Raw genomic sequence first — 24611 nt, forward strand, 5'->3', positions numbered from 1 at the left:
TAGTGGAGCTATGTTCCCTGCTGGCCTGCCCCGCTCCCCACAAACCCCATCGCCACACCCCCTTCCACACACAATGCACACCCCCAACCGCTTGCACCTGCTGTTTAAGGGAATGTTCAGTGCAGTGCACTATAAGTGCAAATTTCAACATCTTCCAACACTTTTTTTTTTTTAAAACTAAACCATTCCGGAATAGTTTTCTTTATAAAATAAAAGTATAGGAGCTGTAAAAGGTAATTAAAAAAGTAGAGGAGCACCGCTCCCGCTCACTTCGACCACTGAGGTGAACCAGTAGCTGAGTGTAGTTAGCATATGCGAAGAATGAAAAATCACGAGATTCGCTGCATGATAGAAGAGGTTAGATAGAGCAGTTGAACTGGAGGGGGAAGGGGCGAAGCGCCCTGGGGTACACCCACTAGTGAAGAAGTAAAGAGAGTGGATGAGCTAGCCTGAATGTGGCCAAAATAATTAATGAAGCCAGTGAATGGCTGAGCCTCTGATGCCTACAGAAAGGGAATGTCTAACTAGAATCATATGGTGAACTGTGTTGAAGGTCATGGGCACGTCTAAAGGGATTCTGATTACAGATGTCCCATTATCACTGGTTGTGTGGAGATGGCCTACTGCCACATCACACGTTGTAATATTTCTAATATTTAAGATGATAGATCGTTGCTGTATTTTATTAAAGCATTCTTCCAGAGTCAAAGGTAAACCATGAAACAATTCAGAAGGAAAATGGTACTCAAGGAAAACAGACTAAAGGAAAACTTGACAGAAGGAAAATGACCTTCAGATAAGACTAATAGCATCTGGGGGGAAAAAGCACATGACATGTGGCTTATGTGGAAATGGAAGACATGTACAAAGAAAAGGTCTGGTGTTCCTAAAAAACACCTTCATGCATACCAATTTTTGTTAGGACTGTTAAGTCCCTTTTTTAATTGTCATTTCTAAAAATGAATGTTACATTTTTAAATATGGTCTTTAAGCACATACATTATCAGACGTGTTTAGGCATTAGAGTACACATAATGCCCCAGTTCATTCACAAATTAATCCCTGAAACAAAAGCCGGCCTGATGACTCCACCCCTCTGGTGCCTGTCAATTGATTTGAGGATGACTCCTTTCTGCCTCTCCTGCACCATAGAGGCATTAGCCTCCCCCAAAAGCACACTGCTCGTTGAGCCTAATCGGATATTTCAACAAGGTGCAGTGTACCTCCTGTTACTTTGCCACGCTCTGCTAAATCTGGAACTTTAATCAGGGGGCCTGCCATATACAATAGCCTATCTTGGCATGACTGCTAAGCAATATATACCCTCTTACAAACATCCCAGCCACATCTGGGGAAGAAAGGTCCCAATCCTGGGGTCCAAGGTAGTGGGGGGTAGCCATTCCAAGGTGAAGGAAAGTTCAGATGTCTTCTGCCTTCATCATACTCCTGGCCGAGGCCTCCAGTTTATAGCTCAAGAAGGTACAAGCCTACTCTTCTACCATCACAGAGGGACTCCACCAAGGTAGAATAATCTGGACAAAACATGGAATTCCAGTTTGTATATTGCAGGCCAGAAGGACTCTCTCCTGCATACCATCTTTCTCTGGTCTAGGATCATCTCCCAGGGTGTCCGTATCCATACAAAGGGCTGAAGCTGAAGCAAACCCAGGCTTCAAGGCCTGTGTGTTGCGTGAGGACCTGCAGCATCTCAATCATAGAAGGTCACAAGACAATCCGAGCTCTTGGGTTGCCGGACTAAGGACAATCAGCAGGTGCCCCCCTGATCTAGATGTTTCCTTTTGCAAAGGGCTTTAGCTGGCCATAACCCCAAATCACCCTGCCAGGTTTGAATGAGGGAAGAAGTGGAATCCCTACTGGTCAGACCCTGTGAAACAGAGGACTGAACAGACTGTTAAGGGGGACCATTTCAAAACAAACGACCTATCCACTGCTTGGGACAGAGTGGAATGCACAAAAGAAACAGTGATCCTGCCAGATAACCTTCTCCTGGTTTTGGGGGACATCCTCCTCTTAATCCTCTGAAATATTTTGGTTATGATTTCAGACACCCCCTCCTGCTAGGCCATACTGAACGATAAAAAGACAGTGGACCCACTGCCGTTGCTTCATATACAAAACTCCCCAGGAATTGAAGCGAACAAGAGGCTTGAAGCCATATAAATACACACGCTTGGGTCATTTTCTCTAAGTTGTGCGTAGCACAGAAAGCAATGTTGAGCTCCTGTGCCTCTTCCTGCACCCAGCCGAAGCGGTGAACAGAATGGGGCACCAGTGGTATCGGAGCCCTCCGTGTGAGCAGCATTAATGCAACCTCCTACCCCCGACCCAAAGTCGGGAATCATGTACCCTGCAAGAAGCACCTTGCTTGTACTTGAACACCCCTGCAGAAATTGGTAGCTGTATGATTTTCACCCTGTCGCAGCACACCCACTACAGCACCTGCCAAACTCCAGTCACGACACAAGTAAGGGGAAACTGAATACTTAGAGCAGTACGAAAATAGGAAGGACTATGGATGGAAGGGGATTTTAAAGGGGAATTGGAATGGCATCACTAGAGGATTATGGGATTTGAAGTCCACACAAGTTGTAATACATAATACTCACCTTCGTGCCATTAATAGAATCCAGACTGTCTCAAACTAGGAGTAATCAACACTCAACTGTTTGCCCCTTTACATTTCCCCACAAACCACAGCTTGGTTACCTCTGATGGGGGCTCGATACTCCACTATCTGGACAGGCAGTGGTGGTATAAAACCACTAGAGTGATTATCGATACATTACTAAAGCTTTTTAACATAATGTGCATGACTGCGGCAAAACTGGTATGGCACTGGTAAAACTGGTATGACAGTTTTCTGGAAGCAATTTAGCAATGTGAAGATTTTGTGATTTGAGAAAGACATTTTCCACTTTTTTGTTTTTAACTCGAGACTTTCTATTGTATCTTCAAGACTCGTTGAAAGAGAATACCTGTCAAGGATGACTTTGGAAAGACTAATTTTTTGGGTTTCCCCTTTTCCCACCATTGCCCCAAAGAATCGCTGTTCTGACACTCATTGAACTCTAAAGACTGGTTATCCTGAAAACTGAGGGAGTGGAGATCTGGCATTGGAGATAGAAGGAACAGAACAAAACCATGCGTTGCCGTATGGTGGCCCTCAGATGCACTCCTAAGGGATACTAATACAACAATAAATACTGGCTCAAACCTGAAACCGGATTTCAAAACTTAGTGCTTGTTAGTCAATCTCATAAAAACACATGTGTAGCTGGCAAAATCCACATACTCAAAACAAGTGTATGTTATCCAATTTTTATCTCATCGTTTTCATATGAGCAATAATAACATACAGTTCAAAAATCAAATGTAAAGTTTGGATATGAACGTACAGAAAACAATATTCATGTGTCATTAGCACAAGTTGATTCAATCTCAAACATTCTACACCTAAACATAGGTTCAGCCTCAAAACAAAAATAGGTTGTCACAAGTTGCAAGAAAGTTCATAAGAGGTTGTAATACTTTGAATCCCTCGGTTCCTACGAACCACAAAGTATAATACATAAAGACCAAAATAGCTTCATGAAAGTTGGTGAAATGCCAACGTGTTTCGGATTATAGGAGATAGAAGGGTCTCTGGGGAAAACGCATTTGCTTGGGGTATAGTACAGTATTTAGGTTGTTTGTTTGAGTTTTTCCTTCTTCACAAACCATTCATATTTCACAAACCATTCATGTAAAATCCTGATCCAAACCATGTTCAGTGTCTCTGATTTTCCCCTTTGTGACCGAATGTTTAAGCATCATATTGTACATTTCAAGACTGAATACAAATAAAAAATGTGGGTATGAAAATTAAGTCCTTGCATTCTACACTTACCATGGAAAGGAGTTCAATTGTAATTCCTAATAAGTGCGTAGACTGGCTCAGTGGTAGCATTCACTTTGGGTACACTAAGAAATGTAGTTTCTTATAGTTAAATGGGCACACCATACTAACCCGTTCAGACAGTCTTGGGTTATTGTCATCATTTGAGATCTAGTTGGAGCTTCTCATTTAGTGTGCATATACATTAAATTGGAATGTTGGTATTAGGTGCGCATGCTGAGATCACCTGTAGGTCTCCATTTGTGGCTAATGGCATTGCACACAAGGAGGGACAAATGAAGCTTAAACGAATCTTAAGCTTCAATCAATTAGCTTCTTATGTATGAATGGGCATTGATATTGATATTTTATTTCTATTGCGCTCATACACAAGTGTTTCACAGCACAATAAGGCAAGGGAGGGGAACAGGGGAGAACAAAAACAACGATCTTACTAGGCCCAGTGACATTGAGAATGTGCAAGTGCATGGGAGAGGGGGAGGGGTAAAGTGCATGGAAGGCATGAGTTTGATTTGCCCATTTATGCCACAAGATCAAAATCAATCGTTTTTACATGATCCTATTAGCTTATGCATCTCGAGAAAGGTATCGAAATGGATTTGGACTCTCACAACGCACGTTATTTTCTTACTTCCCATGAATGTCATTGACCTCCCTGTGCCCTCTGTTTCAGATGATGGTGACCTGGCTGTCTTAAAGCAGGAGCTGGAAGCTGTTGGAGATTTTCACCATCGTTCTCCTAGTCGGTCTTTGTCGGTTCCAAGCAGGCCTCGACCTCCTCAGAGACCTCCACCTCCAAATAGCATTCCTCCTCAAAGTAATATTTAGTATTTACTTATTGCTGTTACACTTGCTGTGTAAAATCTACCCTTTCACTGCTTTGTGTACGATTTAGTTGTTCAGTGTGGGATATGAGTGAATTCAGTGGGATATGAGTGAATGGAATCATGTATATAATGTTGTTGGTCTAAAACCCATCACCACTAGTCATCCACCAACGACACAAACAAGAAGATGCAGAATACAACTTATTCTATACTAAACCGAAATGAAAAGCACCCTAGCTGACACTCAGATTTGTGTTCCACGGTTGTCATTGTGCCTGTAAATTATGCTTGAGTATTGATTTTTTTTTTTTGTTAACATAATTCAGCCGACAGAGGTTTAGCTCTGGAAGGAGCTTTACCAAATCTTTGGCTAAGATTCACCATACCTCTTATCCAAGTGGGCCATGCATGAGCTGGAAAGGCGCCATTTCTTAGAAATAGAAAAAGGTCATTTTGCAAAGATAAAAAGAGAACTGAAAGGGCCTGTATGCTCTCACCAACCCTTGCAAACTGCTTATGTGCTACCTATGTCCACAATAGATTGATAAAGTGCATTAGTGCTATTGCTATTCAACTACCAATTATGTAATTTCTTAAATTGTATCTACTTGTATACACCATCTATACATTTGGAGAAAAACATGTTTTTACAAAAGAATTGAGTTTAAACCAACACAAACCTAGTCTACAAACATCAGCAATATCAGTTATGGTAATATAATAAACATTATTAATAAATTAAAGCAATATTATATTTAAATCAAATATCATGGTAATCTTAACTCACCCTGTTATTGTTTTGCAATATTGTTTTTTCTCTAAAAATGCTTTATAGTGTCAGTAATGTAATGTGCTGTGTGAATATTTGCTTGTTTTAGTCACAAATGTGATATTTTTATTTGTTCTGCTTTTGTTAGTATTTACAGTTTGCATTATTCACTTAATTTAATTTAAGCACACACATACGTCTGCATTATTTATGCACATTGTAATAACTATAAATGTGTATATGTTAATGTTATGTTTAGACGTAAATGTTACTACACTTTTACTTTATATACAGTTTTAATAATTTAGTATTAGTTTTGTGTAGGTTTTATTTTTATAATATGTTTATTAAACTATGTGCATTTACAAAGTTTGTATTTTTATTCATTTCTAAAGTTATATGTTCATTGATGTATATGTAGAGCATACGACTTGAATGATTATGTACATTTTGTTGTAGATACATTTTTCAAAATATGTTGTGTATTTTCTTTAATTGCAATTCTTTGGAGGAATTATACTTCTGCATATTATTTGTTTATGTAGCTATTTTGTATTTAAAAAGGTATACTTTTAACATTTACTATAGGTGTACATTTAATGTACTTTTGAATGATTTGACATTTTATTTAATCATAAATAATGTTATCAATTGTTTTGATGTATGAAATTGTTATACTTTTATGACAATATTGTATGTTTTTAAGTGTGTGGGTGAGTTAAGGTTACAATGATATTTGATTTAAATATATTTTTTCTAAATGTTTTAAAGTTGATTATTTTGTTATCTCGGGAGGATAGCTCAGGGGCAACGTGCTTGTCTTGGAAGCAAGACGTCACAGGGCACTACAGGTTTGATCCCCTGGGCAGCGCTTAGAAACCTCTGGGTATTAAGCGCTTTATAAATAACCTATCATATCATATCTTACCTTTATTATTTCTGGTGTGTTTAGACTTATTACTGATTTGACATGAACTCTTTTTGTAATATTTCTTTTTTTTCTGCCAAATAATTTCAATTTTTTATGGTTACATGTTTATTGATTTTGAGTGTTTGTTGTAATACCGACCTGTGTTGTAAGAGAATGTAGTGTAAGTGTGTGTGGCATAAGAGCATTCTATGGCATAAGTATATGTGTTGTAAGACCGGTTGATGTAGGATTGTGTGTTTTAGGAGCACATGTTATAGGATCCTGTGTCATAGGATCCTTTGTCTTACAAGAATGTGTCATAGGAGTGTGCCATTACAGTGTGTCATATACGCATGTGTAATAGGAGCATATGTCAAGGGTGCATGTGCCCTAGATGCATGTGAGAGCATGTGACATGCATCCATATGTTGTCTAGGAGGCACACATGTAGTAGGAGTATGTATTTTAAGAGTGTGAGTCATTGGACCGTGTGCTGTAAGATCCCATGTTGTAGGAGCATGTGTATTATAGGAACATGTATTACAGCAATGTGTGTTGTAGAAGAATGTGTCATATGAGCATTTGTCATTAGTGTGTGTGGTAGGCGCATGCAAGAGCATGTCGTAGATCCACATGTTATATGCAATAGGTGCACGTCTAGTAGGTGAGCATGTCATAGTAACATGGATGAAAGGCATGTGTGTTGTAGGAGCGTGTGTCATAGTAGTATGTGTCATTTGAGTGTGTGCTGAAAGAGTGTGTGCCTAATGTGTGTCATAAGGGTATGTCTGGTAGGATCGTGTATCATAGATGCATGTGTCATAGATGCACGCTGTGTGTACAGTTCATATGAGAAGTGTACATTTGTTCCATCACCTTAACTGACATCAAAGCTAGCTGAGAGACGCCTTTAATGTGAGTCTTTAGGAGATGTTAATTGTGTAATGTACATATTGTAAAATTGATAAGCTCTGTGAACAGTTTGTATTGAAAATGTAAAATCATTCTATGACCCCAGACCCCCCCCACCCACCAGACAAGGAAAGGAACACCCGCGGGCAGGCCCGCTTCCCTCCCCAGCCCACCACCCCCATCCCAGCTCCCCTTCCGCATCCCAGCCCTCCCGCCTCCCATCCCGCCCCCGAGCCCTGATTGGAGCCTAGCTCTGTGTGTGTGCCCAGGCCCCCAGACCCACAGAGCCACTCGGCTCACCCCTCGCTAGAAGCCAGGGAAGGCCCCAGAAAGACAAGGAAAGGAACACCCGTGGCCAGGCCCGCTTCCCTCCCCAGCCCGCCACCCCCATCCCAGCTCCTCTTCCGCATCCCAGCCCTCCCGCCTTCCATCCCGCCCCAGAGCCCTGATTGGAGCCTAGCTCCGTGTGTGTGCCCAGGCCCCCAGACCCCCAGAGCCACTCGGCTCACCCCTCGCCACAACCAGGTAAGGCCCCAGACCCCCCCCACCCTCCAGACAAGGAAAGGAACACCTTCGGCCAGGCCCGCTTCCCTCCCCAGCCCACCACCCCCATCCCAGCTCCCCTTCCGCATTACAGCCCTCCCGCCTCCCATCCCGCCCCCGAGCCCTGATTGGAGCCTAGCTCCGTGTGTGTGCCCAGGCCCCCAGACCCACAGAGCCATTCGGCTCGCCCCTCCCCACAACCAGGTAAGGCCTCAGACCCCCTCCACCCACCAGACAAGGAAAGGAACACCCGTGGCCAGACCCGCTTCCCTCCCCAGCCCGCCACCTCATCCCAGCTCCCCTTCCGCATCCCAGCCCTCCCGCCTCCCATCCCGCCCCCAAGCCCTGATTGGAGCACTAGGGCCAAGGGCGGCTCCGACAGAGGCGGCTCCAAGAAGTGTCAACCGGTGTCTGCAGGGGAAGCAGTGGCCGGCCGTCAACCAGCATCTACAAGGACCAGTAAGCTAGGAGTGGCCTGGGTCAGGAGTGGAGCAACTACTGTGCCCCAGACTCCAAGCCACTTGCCGAACCAAAAGTAAAGAAGATGATTGCATTGTATAACGTTTAGATTCCATTGATGGGCCTCTCTCCCACTGCACAGGTCTCTCGTTTAGCTAGGGTTCTGTCCCCAAATTGCATAGTATGATGTTTTAGATTGCACTGATAGGCCTCTCTCCCACTATAAAGGTCTCTCAAATTTAGCTGGGGTTCTGTCCCCAAATTACAGTAGATGATGTTCTAGATTGCATTGATAAGCCTCTCTCCCGCTATACAGGTCGCTTAAATTTAGCTGGGGTTCTGTCCCCAAATCGCATATATCTAGATTGCATTGATAGAGCTCTCCCCCACTATACAGATCTCTCAAATGTAACTGGTGTCCTGTCCCCAAACTGCATTTTATGATGTCCAGACTGCATTGATAGGCCTCTCTCCCACTATACAGACCTCTCAAATTCAGCCGGGGCTCTGTCCCCAAAATTTGCATTGTATGATGATCTAGATTGCATTGATAGGCCTCTCTCCCACTATACAGGTCTCTCAAATTTAGCTGGGGTTCTGCCCCCAACTGCATTGTATGATGTTCTAGACTGCATTGATAGGCCTCTCTCCCACTATACAGGTCTCTCAAATTTAGCTGGGGTTCTGCCCCAAACTGCATTGTATGATGTTCTAGACTGCATGGATAGGCCTCTCTCCAACTATACAGGTCTCTCAAATTTAGCTAGGGTTCTGTCCCCAAATTGCATTGTATGATGTTCTAAACTGCATTGATAGGCCTCTCTCCCACTATACAGGTCTCTCAAATTTAGCTGGGGTTCTGCCCCAAACTGCATTGTATGATATTCTAGATTACATTCATAGGCCTCTCTCCCACTACGCAGGTCTCAAGTTTAGCTGGGGCCCTATCTCCAAATTGCTTTGTATGATGTCTAGATTGCACTGATAGGCCTCTCTCCCACTATACAGGTTTCTCAAACCTAGCATGGGTTCTGCCTCCAAACTGCATTGTGTGAAGTCTAAATTGCACTAATAGGACTCCCTCCCACTATACAAGTCTCTCAAATAATCTAACTGCGCTTAGCTTAGTACTCTATCAATCCCGGAAACCCACCACAACCTAACTCAGTCAAGTCCCATTCCAACAGACCGTTAACACCCTAACCCCCCCGACAGTGCACCCTTAGGTAACACACCCTACCCACCGACAGGAAAGCAACGCTGAGCCAGAGAACACCCCAGCACACCCAGAGAAGGAAAAACCGAGGGCACTGCGACTGCACAACATAGCATAGAGGACCAACTACCTTACTACGCCTGCATTTAAACTGGAAAATGGCCCGACTCAGAAAAGGTCGCAGAGAAAGAGAACAAGACCGTGCAACAAGAGACGCGAACACACAGCACCGACAGAACCCACAAGAAGCAGCCCCACTGGAAGGAAACACGGCTAACACAACCATAACCGGAACAAAATCTACAAGAGAAAAATCCCTATTCCTCACACCTTACCTCGCAAAAACCACGGTACACCAACACCCCAACACGGAAACCCCGAAAAATGCAAAGAATTTCCTGAAACACGTGGAAAAACGATGGGAGTACTCAACAAGAGAGTGGGAGGGCTCCGACTCATCACACCTTACATCACAAAATCAGAGGGACAACGTCGTTTTCCACTACATCCCGAACAATACGGTGAAGCACTGACAACCAGCAATGCTACCTCCCACCCAAGAATCGGACTCAATGAAGAAACCACTGCTGATCTTCACCCAAACAGCATTACAGCAGAAACACCAAGAATAATCAGCCCTGTTACCAACCTACTAACCGCTTCAATGAAGAAGCGGCTGTCGCCGGTCTTCATCCTACCGACATCAAAGCGGAAACACCACGAACAGACAACTACAAACTTCAACAGCAAATAACCTCAAAATAAAATCTCACCCAGAGAATCCACTGCAACCTAATAAACGCAAGGTCAATGTCCAAACACCCAACTGAAATATACAATCTCCTTTCAGAAGGAGGCATAGACATCCTATTTAAAACCGAAGCATGGCTAGACGACAACTACAAGATCACCCTCAACAACTGCCTGCCTGAAGACTTCAAATGCATCCAAACAAACAGAAAATCCAAAAGAGGGGGGGGACTTGCGATCATCTATAAGGAACAACTGGCCATCAAAATGGAAGATCCTCTAAACATCGAGAAATGCAAATCCTTAATACTACGACTTTCAGTAAACCCCAAAACTAACCTGAAATTCATACTGATATACAGACCACCAACCTACGACGCGACCTTCATAGACGCTTTCACGGAAGCAATCACCACCCTAGCCATCAAGTACAATCATCTGATCATCCTCGGAGACTTCAACATCTGGTTCGACGAAGAAACCACAACCACACAAAAATCCCTAACCGCCCAACTAGCAGCCATGAACCTACAACAACTAGTCAAAAGAGCAACCCACTCAGCAGGGCACACACTTGAGGCAATCTTCGCCAACAAGGATCTCATCACCACGGCACCCCCAATTCAAATACTTTGGAGCGACCAGCTCATCATTCCATTCATAATCACAACGACCGCTCCAACAAAAAAGCAACAAGAAAAACGACCCATCAAGATGAAAAGAAATTGGAGAACCATAAAAAAACTCCAACCTAACCGAACTCCTAGAACTCAGCAAACCACAAACATCAACCATGGAAGAAGCAGATCTAGACAAAAAAGTTGCCCTTCTTCATACCTGGCTCGCAACAACCCTAGACGACATCGCCAAAGAAAAGCCCTTCACCCCATCACATAAGAAAACCACTGCAAGGTGGTTCACCCCACTACTCAACGCCATGAAAAGAAAAAAACGAAAACTAGAATCTGAGTGGAGGACCAACAAACCCTCCGCAAACAAATTGAAATTCCTACAACAGATCCGCTCATATAAAAAGGAAATACAAAAAGCGAAGAGGAAACATTACGACAACCGAATCTTCAGAGCAAAGAACGCCCAGAAAGAACTATTCAAAATCATAAACAAAATAAAATACCCACCGGGCTGCAACAACACGCCAATTCCATCGATGAAACTCTGCCAGGACCTTGGAGACCACTTCAAAAACAAAATAACCTCCATCTAACACACCATTCAAAACAGACCAAGCGATCACAGCACAAACCCCACTGACACCGACGAGGAACAAGCAAACAAGCTACGAAACTTCCCAGAAATATCAGTTGAGGCTTTCGTCAAACTGGTAAACCAAAGCAACAAATCAGGCTCTCCTGAAGACCCCTGCCCCCCGGACATATACAAAACAATTCTCAAACAAGGAACCCCCATGGCATACCACAGGAACCTCCTCAACCTCTCAATCTCAACAGGTAAAGTACCACAGGCCTTCAAATCAGCCTACATCAAGCCGCTACTCAAAGACACAAAAGGAAACGTAGAGGACTTATCTAACTATAGACCCATCTCCAACATACCTTACACAGCCAAACTGCTAGAAACGTACGTCTACCAAACAACCCAAGAATTCATAGAAGAGCATTGCCTACTAGACCAGGCACAAGTTGGTTTCAGACCCATGAGAGGAACAGAATCAGCTCTCCTCTCAATATGGGACGACGTAAAAACAAATGCAGACTCGGACAACAGTACCGCCCTGATTCTCCTTGATCTGTCTGCAGCTTTCGACACTGTCAACCACACCATCCTCATAAAGAGACTAGAAGGACTAGGGATAACCGACACTGCCCTACTATGGATCAAATCCTTTCTAACAAACAGAACAGAAACAGTATGGATGAAACCTTTTAAATCCAAACCCAGAGAATCCACGTGCAGAGTACCAAAAGGCTCATTCTTCTCCCCGCTGCTATTCAACATCTACATGTACCTAGTAATCAAACTCATCAAAAAACACGGCCTCACATGCTACAACTACGCTGACGATACTCATATAATCTTCAACATGCAAGATACCAGAGAAGAAAACACCACACTAGAGAATTGCCTTCGTGACATATTCAACTGGATGAACTTCAACCATCTCAAAATCAACCCAGGCAAAACAGAGATAATGATCGTTTCAAAAAAGGGAGGAGACATAAAATACATCCCCTGGCCAAGAGCTCGGCACCAGACCAGAACCATCATCAACTGTAAAAACCTAGGGGTCCGGATGGATAACCATCTCACTCTAGATCCACAAGTAAACTCGGTAATCAAGAAATGTTTCTTCCTCCGGCGAGCAGCAAAAAGGATCCTACCGTTCCTGTCGTTTGCTAACAAAACACTTACCATCATCGCTCTGATCATGTCCAGAGTAGACTATGCCAACAGCCTATACCTGGGCATGCCCGAACGACTTATTAAAAAAAACTGCAACGCATACAAAATGCAGCAGCCAGACTCTTCCTCAAGCTACCCCGAAGAGAACACATCACACCCGCGCTAAAAATACTACACTGGCTACCACTAAAACAACTAATAAAGTTCAAGTCCATGTGCATTACGCACAGAGCAATACACAAACAAGGCGCAGAATTCCTAAGCAACAAACTACGCCTACATCAACCGACAAGAACACTAAGATCAAGCACCGACTTACGCCTGGAACCAAAACTCTACAACAGAAAAAAACTCGGAGGATCCTCTTTCTCCCACCAGGCACCCAAAACCTGGAATGACCTACCTAAGAATATATGGAACACAACAAACCACCTAGCATTCAGGACACTCTTCAAATCATGGCTCTTCACAGGGTAACCACAACGGAGACGTACTGGAATGCACAGACATTAAAACAACGATGAAAATAACTCTTCTCCCGGCCACTCTCAATCTGGACAAACACTCGAACCAAAGAACTAACCACCAGACAGAGCATAATATATCATGGAAAATAGCCACAAAAGGAAGGCTACAGAGACGGAACACATACTTAGACACAGACGAAAGCCCTCAAGTGACTCGCCCACTCGCACGTACTGGACGCACCATATCCAGCCCGGCACACGCATTTAGATAGAATTGAGAATATTAGCATGGCCACACTTGGATGGAGTTGTGGACATTGGCCTGCGTTGCATCTAGAGGGGACTCTGAATGCTAATATGCCCGCCCTTAGATGGAGTTGTGAATGTTAACATGTCTACATTTGGACAGAATTCAGAATGTCAGCCTGCATCGCATCTAGGTAGGACCATGAGTGTTGGCATGCCTAAACCTAGGTGAAAGCTGAATGCCAACATACCCACACCTAGATAGATTGGTGAAATATAAGCATGCATTGCACCTAGATAGGACTTCGAGTGTTAGCATGCCCACACCTATGCGAAACCTGAAGACTAGCACAGGCCACACCTAGAATTGTGGACACTGGCCTGCGTCGCATCTAGATGGGACTGATTGAAGGATGGCAAGCCCGCGCCTAGATGAAACTTGAATGTTGGCGTGTGCCACACTTGAATTGTGAACACCAGCCTGCGCAGCATCCAGATGGGGTTGCAAATGATAGCATGCCCACACCTGAACAGATCTCTGGACGCTAGCTTGCGCTGCATCTGGACGGGACTGTGAATGTTGGCTTGCCCACACCCAGATAGAATTCTGGACATTGGCCCACGCCGCATCCGGATAGAGTTGTGGGGGTCAACTGGTGCCACACTTGGACAGAACTGCAAAGGCTAGCATGCCAAAGGTCAGGTAACCCACTAACCAATATAAGCTCAAACTCTGCATACTTATCTCACTCAAACTCACACAACCATCTCTCGCACAACAAGCCGCATGCACTTTACAACACTGCAACAACACATAAGCCGGACCAACAGCACACGCGGCCTATCACAGAACTGATACCTGCACCAAAGCTCAGCATCTGGTGTATACCGAGTTGAAGCTGCCAACAGAACACCACTCCTCTCACTATCATACTCCCTCTTCACCTTACTAACCCACCCCACCCCACCTTATCATTTACAGATCCGCCAGAGCGCCTGGGGACCAATTCCGTTGGTGACGGTGCGCGGTACAAATACCTTTAACATTTAACCTTAAAACTAACATGAATGTCAATTGTGACTTTCCTTTGATGAGAATTTTTTTGAGATGTAAATTTTGTAAAGTACCATCTGTAAAACTCATGTGATCTGCAAATGTCCTTGCAGCACATTTTGTAGGTGCCACTGTGTTGGGAACATGTGTTGGAAGTGTGTATGTAACAGGACTATGTGTTGTAGGAGCACGTTGTATTGTTGCATCATAAGAGTGTGCAAGGTAAGAGCACGTGTGGTAGGGGTATGTGTCATAGGTGCATGTGAATGCAAGTGCCGTATGTCCAAATGTTATGTGCAGTAAGTGCATGTGTAGTAGGTGAGCATGATGTCATAGGAGCATGTATGATAGGAGTGTGTGTTGTAGGAGCCCTTGCTAGAGCAGCACATAGGAGCGTGTGTGGTAGGTGCTGGTTTCATAGGTGCATGTGAGAGCACATGCCGTACTTCCACAGGTTGTGTAGTACATGCATGTGTCATAGCAACATGTATGATAGGAGTGTATGTTGTAGGAGTGCTAGTCATAGCAGTGCATATCATAAGAACGTGTCATAGGAGCATGTGTTATAGCAGTGTGTGTGGTAAGGTGTGTCATAAGGGTGTATGTGATGGTAGCATGTGTCGAAAGGAAAATATGTTGCAGGTGCACGCTCTGTGTACAGTTCATATGAAAATTGTACATTTATTCCATCACGTTAAAACTCAAATTAAAGTCAGCTGAGACTTGCCTGTAATGTGAGTTTTTATGAGATGTTATTTGAATAATGTACGTATCGTAACACTAATACAATCTGTGGACAGTTCGTATTGAAAGTTTACATTTGTTCCATCACTTAAATCACACATTAAAGTCAGCCTTGACTTGCCTTTGATATGAGTTTTTAGGAGATGTTAATTTTATAATGTACCAACTGGAAAACTCACAAGCTTTGCGTATGTGATTGTAGCAAGTGGTGTTGGTGCCTCTGTGGTAGGAGTATGTGTTGTAAGAGTGTGTCATAGAACAATGTGTTGCAGGAACGTATGTTGTAGGATTGCATCGTAGTAGCATGTGGCGTAGATGCATATGTCATAAGTGTTAATTTATTCCATCACCTGTGGAAAACCAGAAGAAGAAAGCAGGCCAAATGAGGCTATTTCATGGATGTTTATTTTTAAATGCTAAAGAAAGGGTCTCTCTATCCGTATTGCTATCATGTATTCTCTGCCTACGAAACTAAAATAAAGGGGGCTAGTCTGCCCTCTAAAGAAATTTTAAAAAATGGTCCTTGTGAAACCTACTTTTTATCTAGCCCTACCACTATTGAAAAAAACCTGAATGACCAGAGGTTTCTGCTACTGGTTGTTGGGCCATTCAGTTCCATTAAAGAAAAATGTGTTTATTAGAAAAATGTTACAAAAATTCCTTTTTCGGTTTCCAGGCGAAAATGTCTTCATCTTTTATCCCACAAAAAAGTTATTTAATTCACCCCTTCACACCCCTCATGATCTGTATCAATTCTTGGTATTGTTTTAAACGTATTATTAAGGTATTTATTGGGTGCAGACCTTGCTTCGGGAAGCATCAGAGCTTTTTACAATCATGGGAGGGGGAAAAATAGAGTTATGGAGCATAGAAACAAGGGAATGGGGATCTAACAGGAGAGGGAGGGCAATAGTCCGCAATAGATCTACAAGTAACCAGGCAAAGAAACAGTGGGGGATCAGATCACCCAGACTCAGGTAAGGTGGGGATTCGACAGTGTATTTTTTATTATTTATAACGCACACCAGGCAGATCCAACTGCAATTAGGCCCAGGTCTTAATTATCTAAGTCGATTTAATCAGTGCTCCCAGTAGTAACAGTAACTGAAATAGTATTAATGAGGGTTTATTTCTCACTTCAAGGAGTTCAAGATGTGTGGACCATACACAGAAAACTGTCTAACGCCCCTGAGGCCGTAGTGTGGAACCATCAGTACATTCTTGTTTTCGGATCTAAGTGATCTAGTTGGGAGATAGCAACAGATCTTATCTGCTAGGTAGGAAATTGTTTCTCCATTGATGCATTTATAAACCATACATAGAATCTTGAAATGAATCCTTTGATCCACTGCTAAACAGTGTAAGGAGTGTCAAAGATTGGATACAGGGGTACATTTAGGTACTTTGAAGACCATCCTGGCAGCCGCATTTTGAGCTACTTAAAATCTCTGTAGCTGGTATGCCAGAATACCTGCTAGGATGGCATTGGTGCAATCAAGCTTTGAATTTACCAATGGTCCTATAACTACAGGAATATCTAGCAGGGCTAAGTATGGGAGAACTGATCGCAGCAGCCGGAGAGTAAAGTTCATAGAGCGAACTGTGGCCCCGACTTGGTAATCACATCCGTAGTTGGACTGCCAATAGCACCCCACAATTTTTTACTTTAGGGAAAAAGGGGCTTGAGAAGCCAAACAAACAAGGGGGTGGGGGTGGCGGGGTCCGTGTCAATGCAGAAACTGAACACTCTCTTAGAGCCTAGCAATATAATATTCGTTTTTTCGGTTAAGCTGCGGTTTGTTTAGTGTCATCCAACTTACAATTTCTTCCATGCATTGTAGAATGTTCAGGGAAGAGGCTTTGGAATCATTGACCCGCAGATAAAACTGCATGTCATCTACACAGGAGTAGTATGATATTTAAACTTATGGACCTACGTGTTCGGGCAGAGCCATTCCTTGAAGAGGAGGATATTGAACTTAAAGTTCTATTTATTCGATGGATTCCTCTTGTCTCCCTTTTCTGTTCAATATTACTGTTCTCTGTATGCTTGTGTTTCATATATTTAAACCATCCTGGTTCGTTCTCACTGGTTACTTCAAAGTGGTCCTCCAGACCTGGTTGCTGCTTAATACTGTTCGCTTCAGGTTTCTTGGGTTCCCATAACCATATTTCTATTTTTACTTCTCTTCGTTCCATTCTTCTTTGCCTTCCCGAAGCAACCCTGTTACTTGTATCTGCGTCAGGTCTGCTCCCTAGGGTTGGCGTCTCCACGGCAATGCTCCTGTGTCTGCTTCTCCATTCAGCTAGTGAGGGCTGCACCAACGTCTCCTCTGTTAACCTCTGGTTCTCTTTCCCTTGTGGATACCGCTCCTACTGTCCCTCTTCTGCTACTGGCTCCAGTAGTAATTGTGTCTCGACACAGACTCAAGGCTTCATTTCTTGACAGGATTCTGGTGTCTGTGTTCGTTAGTGGGCTCCCAGCCTTCCACTGCCTCAGTGTGGTCACGCCACCAGTGGAGATTACTTTTCTGCCTCGATCTCTGCAGCCGCTCGTCCACCATATGTATTGCCAGTCCTTCGACGTCCTTCATTCTCTGCTCCCTGTGCATAAGCTACCGCAACTCTGTGGTACTGCATGACTATGCTCATCCTGGATGTCGTATCATCAGGGGCACACCTCGGCATGTTGGATTCTCTCTCTCTGGGTTCTGTTGTTTCAAGCAAGGGGCGTGTTGTTCATCCTTGTGTCCAAAGCCAATGAGAAGGATATAGTGCCACTGCTTGTTATAGGCAATATAGAATTTCGAGGGGATTGGGTCCTCCGACATATTCCATATCTATGACAGTAATCACCACAGCTGTGCTGCTTTGGAAAATCTTCTGCGTCTGTGTCCTGCGTCGATGACCTCGATACGCCGCCCTCGAGGACCTCCTCCGACGTCACTGGATGTTATAAGTTGGACGCACGACACCCGTAGCCTCAGTTCTGTTTTTTCCACAAACGTGTTCGCTTCGGAGATCTCGGCGCGCCTCGACTCTTTGGAGTTCCTGTTCTTTCTCGGTTCTTCGAACCTGTTCGTATTGTGAAGTCTTTCTTCGTGAAGATGTCTACCTCGTCTTCCACACCGCGTCCGGGCTTTAAGAAGTGCGGGGACTGTGGGTCCAAGATGTCGGTAACGGACTCGCACGACGCCTGCCTCTGGTGGCTCGGGGAGGCCCATGACACGGATGACTGTGTCGACTGCCAAGTGCTCACGTCAAAAGCCTTGCGGGAGCGCAAGAAGAAGTTGTCGGTAGGTAAGGTGTCCAAGCCATGGAAGTCGAGGTCTATGGGGCTTTCGACGGACGATTCGAGGGGTGACTCTCCGCGTCGTTGTCGGAAGTCCAGTGGGTCTCGGTCCCGGAGTCAGTCCCGCCACTCCTCTGCCTCTTTGAGGCACGCCCGGAAGTGCCGTCATCGGTCGCCTTCCCCGTCTTCATCCGTGGACTCCGCCCGTCGGCGGGTCGCTTACCCCACCAATCATGCGACGCCGGAGGAATGGGCTTCCTTCTGGAAGACAATGTTGGCGATTCTCGAATCGCAGGGCACTGGTCCGTCCGCGCCTCTGAGTGGGGTCGGTCGTGATCGGTTGAGAGACACCGATCGCACGCCTTCGGGCTCGGGTGGTCGGCACGATTTGCGGGAGAGGTCCCACTCGGACAAGGGGAATCATTCTCCTCATGCCCGTTCCAGGTCCCGGTCCTCAACGCACTCGCGACCGTGTGCACCTGTGGTGTCTTCGAGGAAGACGTCGACGCCGGTGGTGCCGAGGTCATCGGCGGACTCTTTCGAGGCCCCGCCTCCGAAGAAGTCATCGACGCCATCGCCGCCCAGGCTGTCGAGGGACACGCTCGGGACTCCGGCCTCGAGGACTGTGTCGACGCCATCGAGGCTGTTTCGACGGGGGTTCCCCGGGGCTCGGTGGAACCACCTAGAAAGGCTCTGGCAAAGGTCAAGCATGGCTTTGTTCGACATTCAGTGCCTTCTTACCGCCAGCTTGAGTTTATTTCAGAGGTGGATGAGGGCTCTGATGATGGCATGGTTTTGGATACGGTGCCGGATGAGATTCTCTCGGGCCATAGCCAAATTGAGGACCTGCGGCAGTCCCTGCACGATGCCAGTGGGCTGGACACCTCTCAGGAGGTCGAGTTTTGTAGGCCTGACCCTGGCACTCTTGCCGACTCCTTGTACCGGCGCCTTATGTCCAGGGTCACCGAGTTCTTGGGATGGTCTGCTCCCCCAGGGGATTTTCTTCAGGATGACCTTACGGATATCCTCGACCAAGGTCCACCAACTGACCCGGTACTGCTGTTCCATATGGCTCTACAGAGGAGGGTGGCGGTGGCTTGGACTGCTCTGGAGAGTCTCCCGGCAGTGGGCAAGTCTTTGCCGCGAAAATACTGCCCAGCCAGTAGCGACCCCTGCTACTTGACCAAGCACCCCACTCCGGAGAGTTTGGTGGTGCAGACGGCTACGGCCCCGGTAAAGCAGGCGTCGTATCCTACCATCCCTCCTGATAGGGACGACAAGCGTTTTGAGGGCTGGGCGAAGAAAGTGTTTTCTTCAGGGGGTATGGCGCTTCAGGCGGCCAACTCTGTTTGTGCCTTGTCATATTTCATGCACACTCTGTGGAAATGTGTTTCCTTAGCGGCTGAACATATTCCCGAAGGGGACGAACGGGATTGTTTCCTTGCCATGGTTCAGGATGGCAAGGATGCCATGTGTGAGGCCGTTCAGTCGGGTTTGGACATGGCAGATTGCGTCAGCCGGTCCACGGCGGCGAGCACCGTGATACAAACTAAGTCTTGTTCACGCACCTCGTTGAATAGGGTCCTTTAGTGATCCGAGTCCCCTCCTCTAGTCGGCATGCCTGATAAGGGGATAGTTCAGTAGGTGAATCAGCATATTAGTAACACGGCTAACAATTCACCAATTCAAAAGTTCATTCTAAAAAAGCAGGCGTTCTTAACTCCCTAGGTCCCCCCACACATTGTGACGTGGACTAAAGTGCTGCATGCTCACCAGCACCGCTATGCATAAAATGTGATGCAAAACCTACCCCAGACAGCTATCTTGTCTCAACTGTCCCGATCATGGTAACGTTTCATTCAAGAACGCAGTCTTTCCTCAGTGAATGAATTCCCTTATCTTGGACAATCGGAGAGTAAAAGCTTGAGTCTTCTCTGCCTAGTAACAGTGGGTTGAATGTCCATGCAGCCATATTGGAAGCTATGTTAATTGGGCGTCATGGCAACGGCTTGAGTAAATAGACGCCACCCACACATAATGTGCCTGTGGGCCCAGAGGGAACTTGTCTCTGTGTTGAACCTGAAGGTCCCTTAAGACTAAGTAACAGTATCTGAGATGGATGGGGATGCAGATATTACTCGCACATCAATAATCAGACCAACTGAGGAAGTTTGGAAAAATCACAGCTGTTTTAATAGCACTTGTTAAAACAGGGAGAACAATGGGCATAAACAGTCGGCACACAGCATATTATCTCAAGAGTCTTTCTCAAAGCAATACATGAGAAAACACAACTTTATACTGAAAATTCGTCATAAGTGACGTCATACTACGTGGCAAAAAATGTGATGAGCTTAAACGGAACATCTAAGTATACTTTTTGTAGGGACAAGGATTGTGATTCGGTCTCTAAGGTCAGGTGGACAACTAAGCCCACCCCAAATGCAAGTCATCTTCCATGTCAGACTAATAAACAATGTTCTATTGGCTTCTCAAACTGAAGGGCTCCTTGCTACGTGGCCCTCTACAATTGGTTGGCACGCTTGTACCCTTCTGGAATATTCCACTCGTTAGGAGCTCGCAAGCTGGTACCCCAGGTGCTGGGGGGTTTGGCCTGGTCATGCCTCCCCACCCAATTAGCCCAACATTCATCATCACTCCTACTCTCTGCCAGTCAATTATTCCTTTGAACTCAGCCTTTCAAGGCTCACTGTGCCTGAGAATAAAAGGGAGTGAAGGCATGGCCTTATCTTCTGGTCTCTGTGTAGCTCGCCCCAAAGTCTATTTTCATGTGACCATGTGACTAGAGACCACGTTTTGAGCTCCTTCGTTGTATTTAATACTATTAAATGAAGAATCCTTGGCACTACTAGTGTTTTTCTGTTACACCTCAAACAGGAGCTCAGCTCGCTTCTCACGTTCATTGCATCTCCTAGAGTAGATAACCAGGCTCTTGGGGGCCGGACTCTTGACACTGGGCCAGTTAAGCCTTCTCGAATCTTCCTTCGCCTTCATCTGGTTTTATTCTGCTGCGCCACACTTTCAGCCCTTCCATTCACGGGGTCCAAATTTGCTCAAATGCCTCGTGGAACATCTAGATTCTATACATTCCTATATATATATATATATATATATATATATACATATATATATATATATATTGGCAGTCCCGTCTATTCACTACATTACCAGCCTTATGATTACTTTGTCTACTTGCGTTACTGCATCTGTACATTTATGAAATGGCTTTGCATTTTCTTCAGTGAATCTCCGCACGTGCATTCTTTATTTCGTGCTCGGAATATTTCATTCGCTATTTCGCCATCAGTTTCTATAAGGTCTATATACTTTCTTTATTGGCATCTCTTCTGGATGCATAATATCTGCTTCGTATGACGTCACCAGTCTCTTCTTTCACTCATCTTCTCACTTCTTACGGAACTTCCTTCAGAATACCTTGAGGATACATCATATAGGGTTTTCTCAATGGATTCCTTGTTTCAAGGACTTTTCGTGGTATAGGTACCCTTAATGGCTTTGCCCATGTCACAATTTCCGGCTGCCAACATTTAGGCAGAATGTGGGCGGGATTTCCGGTAGAGGTCCTTGCTCCTCCTCCACAGTGTGTTGCATAGATCTATATATATAAGATCTCTAGGTCTGCCTAGGTCCTTGTTAAATGTTCATAACGTTTAGTATGTGTGACTTATTGAGAATGTCAATGGGTCCAACCTTGCTCTTTTACTGCAGTGCCAAAGTGGTGCTTCTGATGGAACCAATGGACCAAACGTATGGGTAACCATTTGAGAATAATTTGAAAATGATTTGTTCTATTGGGGATGAAATAGAAAAAACAAGCCCACACTATTCACGTTCTGTTCATTCTTTACCTCCTACTAAGATATTATATGTATAATAAACCTGAATGCAGGTATATTGGCCACATTGCATATGAAGGTAGGGCTGAAGGATGCTCCCAGTGGATAATTCATTGTGGAGGTTGGCTGGTGCGTTTTAATACATCTCAATCAACCCACATCTGTAATACAATGTGGGGTATAGGTCTTTTTAACAAACTCATTTCAAAAATGTACATTTTACACGTGGTTCACATCCTCAAGAGAAAATTACAAATGCAATTAGTTCTTCTGTCTGTAAGTATGGACTTTGACTTCTTGGCCCAGATGAGTACATGAGGATCTACCGTATACATTTATGAATCACTTTAATTATTCCTGTAACCTATGGCAGTAAGCACATCACAGAGCATGGATAGTAAATTATTGCTCTCTAAATCAATTTACTGTGAACAGAACCATTTTACATATTGATGTAAATATTTATGACCCCACTGGTTTGCTAGATATGATGTAATGTGTATTGTGGAATCCGCTGGTTATCGGTTCAAGAGCCCATTCCACTCTATGGCTACATTGAGGCCATGACGGTCAGCTAGCAGTTTTCCCTGTCTGCGCCTCTCCGATTGGAGTTAACGGGATCACAATCCGTATGTTTCAGTTGTCTGAAGTGGTCTACAAGGGGTTTGTCTGCCACTAGATGTCGGATGCATGAGCGATGCTCGGAGATCCTTTGTTTCATAGGTCTTTTAGTTTTCCCGCATTGACAAGATCACATGGGCATTGAATGACATATATTACCATTTTGCTTTTACAATTGGTATGCGAGTGAAGGTCCCAGTGAACATTGCCATAGTCGAATGAAAGTTTGGTCTCAGTGAACTGACATGCTACACATTTCCCACATTTGTGGTGTCCTTTTATTAGTGGTAATCCCCATGTTCTCTCAAGTGATGACTGTATCTTGGGGTCACGATAAGTGTGAAACTGAATGTGCACGTTTACTTTTGGACAGCAAAGTGAATATAGGAATATAGAATTGGACACCAACCCTACAAATAGGTTGAGAGAACAAATGAGCAGCTTGGAGAAGCATGCAGAAGCAAAGGGCTGGATCTGCACTGAAGAAAAGACATTTCTCAACAAAATCAATCCTAGGATACCAGCTTTCTACGTACTGCCTAAAGTACACACAACACAAATATTGTGAACTGTGAAATTCCTGAGACGAGGTGATGAGAAGGGCTTCCAAGTCTGTTAAGAAAGAAAGCCCTTAGAAACCTGAAGGAACTTTGTTGAAGCCCAAGTAACTAAAGTTTGGGAAAGGGAGTTGTGGGACAGCGCCAGTGCCATCCTGATATTATCTTGATACTTTATATTATTTTAATACAACCCCATATACATTATTGTTGTAGACGAAAGTGAGGTCATGCATAGGTTTGACACAGACATCTGACTACCTTTTGACTTAGTTTTAATAATACGTGACTGGCGTGACACGCTCTGCCCATTAGTATTGATGGAACCAAATTACTGACATGTCATACATTTTACAGATACAAATGCTTTTAAAGTCTTTAATAAGGAAGGGAAGTCAGCCGACACGTGTTTCAACAAAGTCATTTTCAAGGCTGGCAAATTCATCCTCTAGTTAACGATATTGTTGGAAAAGAAAATTAAAATTCATATAATACATAAACCGAAACAATTATGGCAAGAGTTTCAGAAAATTAACATATTATATACAATGAGTTATTGTCAAATATAGCCGGTATAACACAATGTTTAAATACCCAAAAAATGTGTTTCGATCGTATATGGAGCATTAAAGGAGGCAGGAAGAGCAAGACAAGAAAACAAAAAGAACAAATATCCTAGTAAATTATTGTCAATTAGTACTCAAGCGTTCTATCAAATTAGAACAATGTACACTAAGAGCGCAGTGTCATAGCCCAAAGAACGTGGCCAACGGCATTCCAGGTTATTTACTCAAAAACACCACTGGGTGAGATATAGGAAAGGTCTAAATTAGCCAAAATATCTCAGGAAAAAACGGGCCAAAGTTGCATATGCACCACAAGTAGTCTATGAAACATGCCTAGGGAAAGTGCCGAAATGGGGTTATTTAAATAGGTGTGGCAGAGTGGCACCTCACTAGTCGTACAGTGCTAAAGATTCTGCATTGGTAAGTTTGTTGGTTAAGACGCAATGCCTTTCCTGGTTGAATAATCATCACATTGATGTTGCAAATAGTATTATACCCATGT

General features: G+C 44.3%; 1 protein-coding gene across 1 annotated transcript in view; it reads left to right on the forward strand.

The window, feature by feature from the left end:
• Nucleotides 1-24611, forward strand: part of SYNJ2 (synaptojanin 2) — a 1190168-nt gene that overhangs the window by 999233 nt on the left and 166324 nt on the right. The window contains exon 23 of the mRNA XM_069607872.1: nt 4590-4733. Within this exon, the coding sequence (XP_069463973.1) occupies nt 4590-4733 (144 nt within the window). The remainder of the gene's footprint in view (nt 1-4589; nt 4734-24611) is intronic.

This window comes from Ambystoma mexicanum, chromosome 4q (assembly GCF_040938575.1).
Source record: "Ambystoma mexicanum isolate Mex_15411 chromosome 4q, UKY_AmexF1_1, whole genome shotgun sequence".
Lineage (NCBI taxonomy): Eukaryota > Metazoa > Chordata > Amphibia > Caudata > Ambystomatidae > Ambystoma > Ambystoma mexicanum.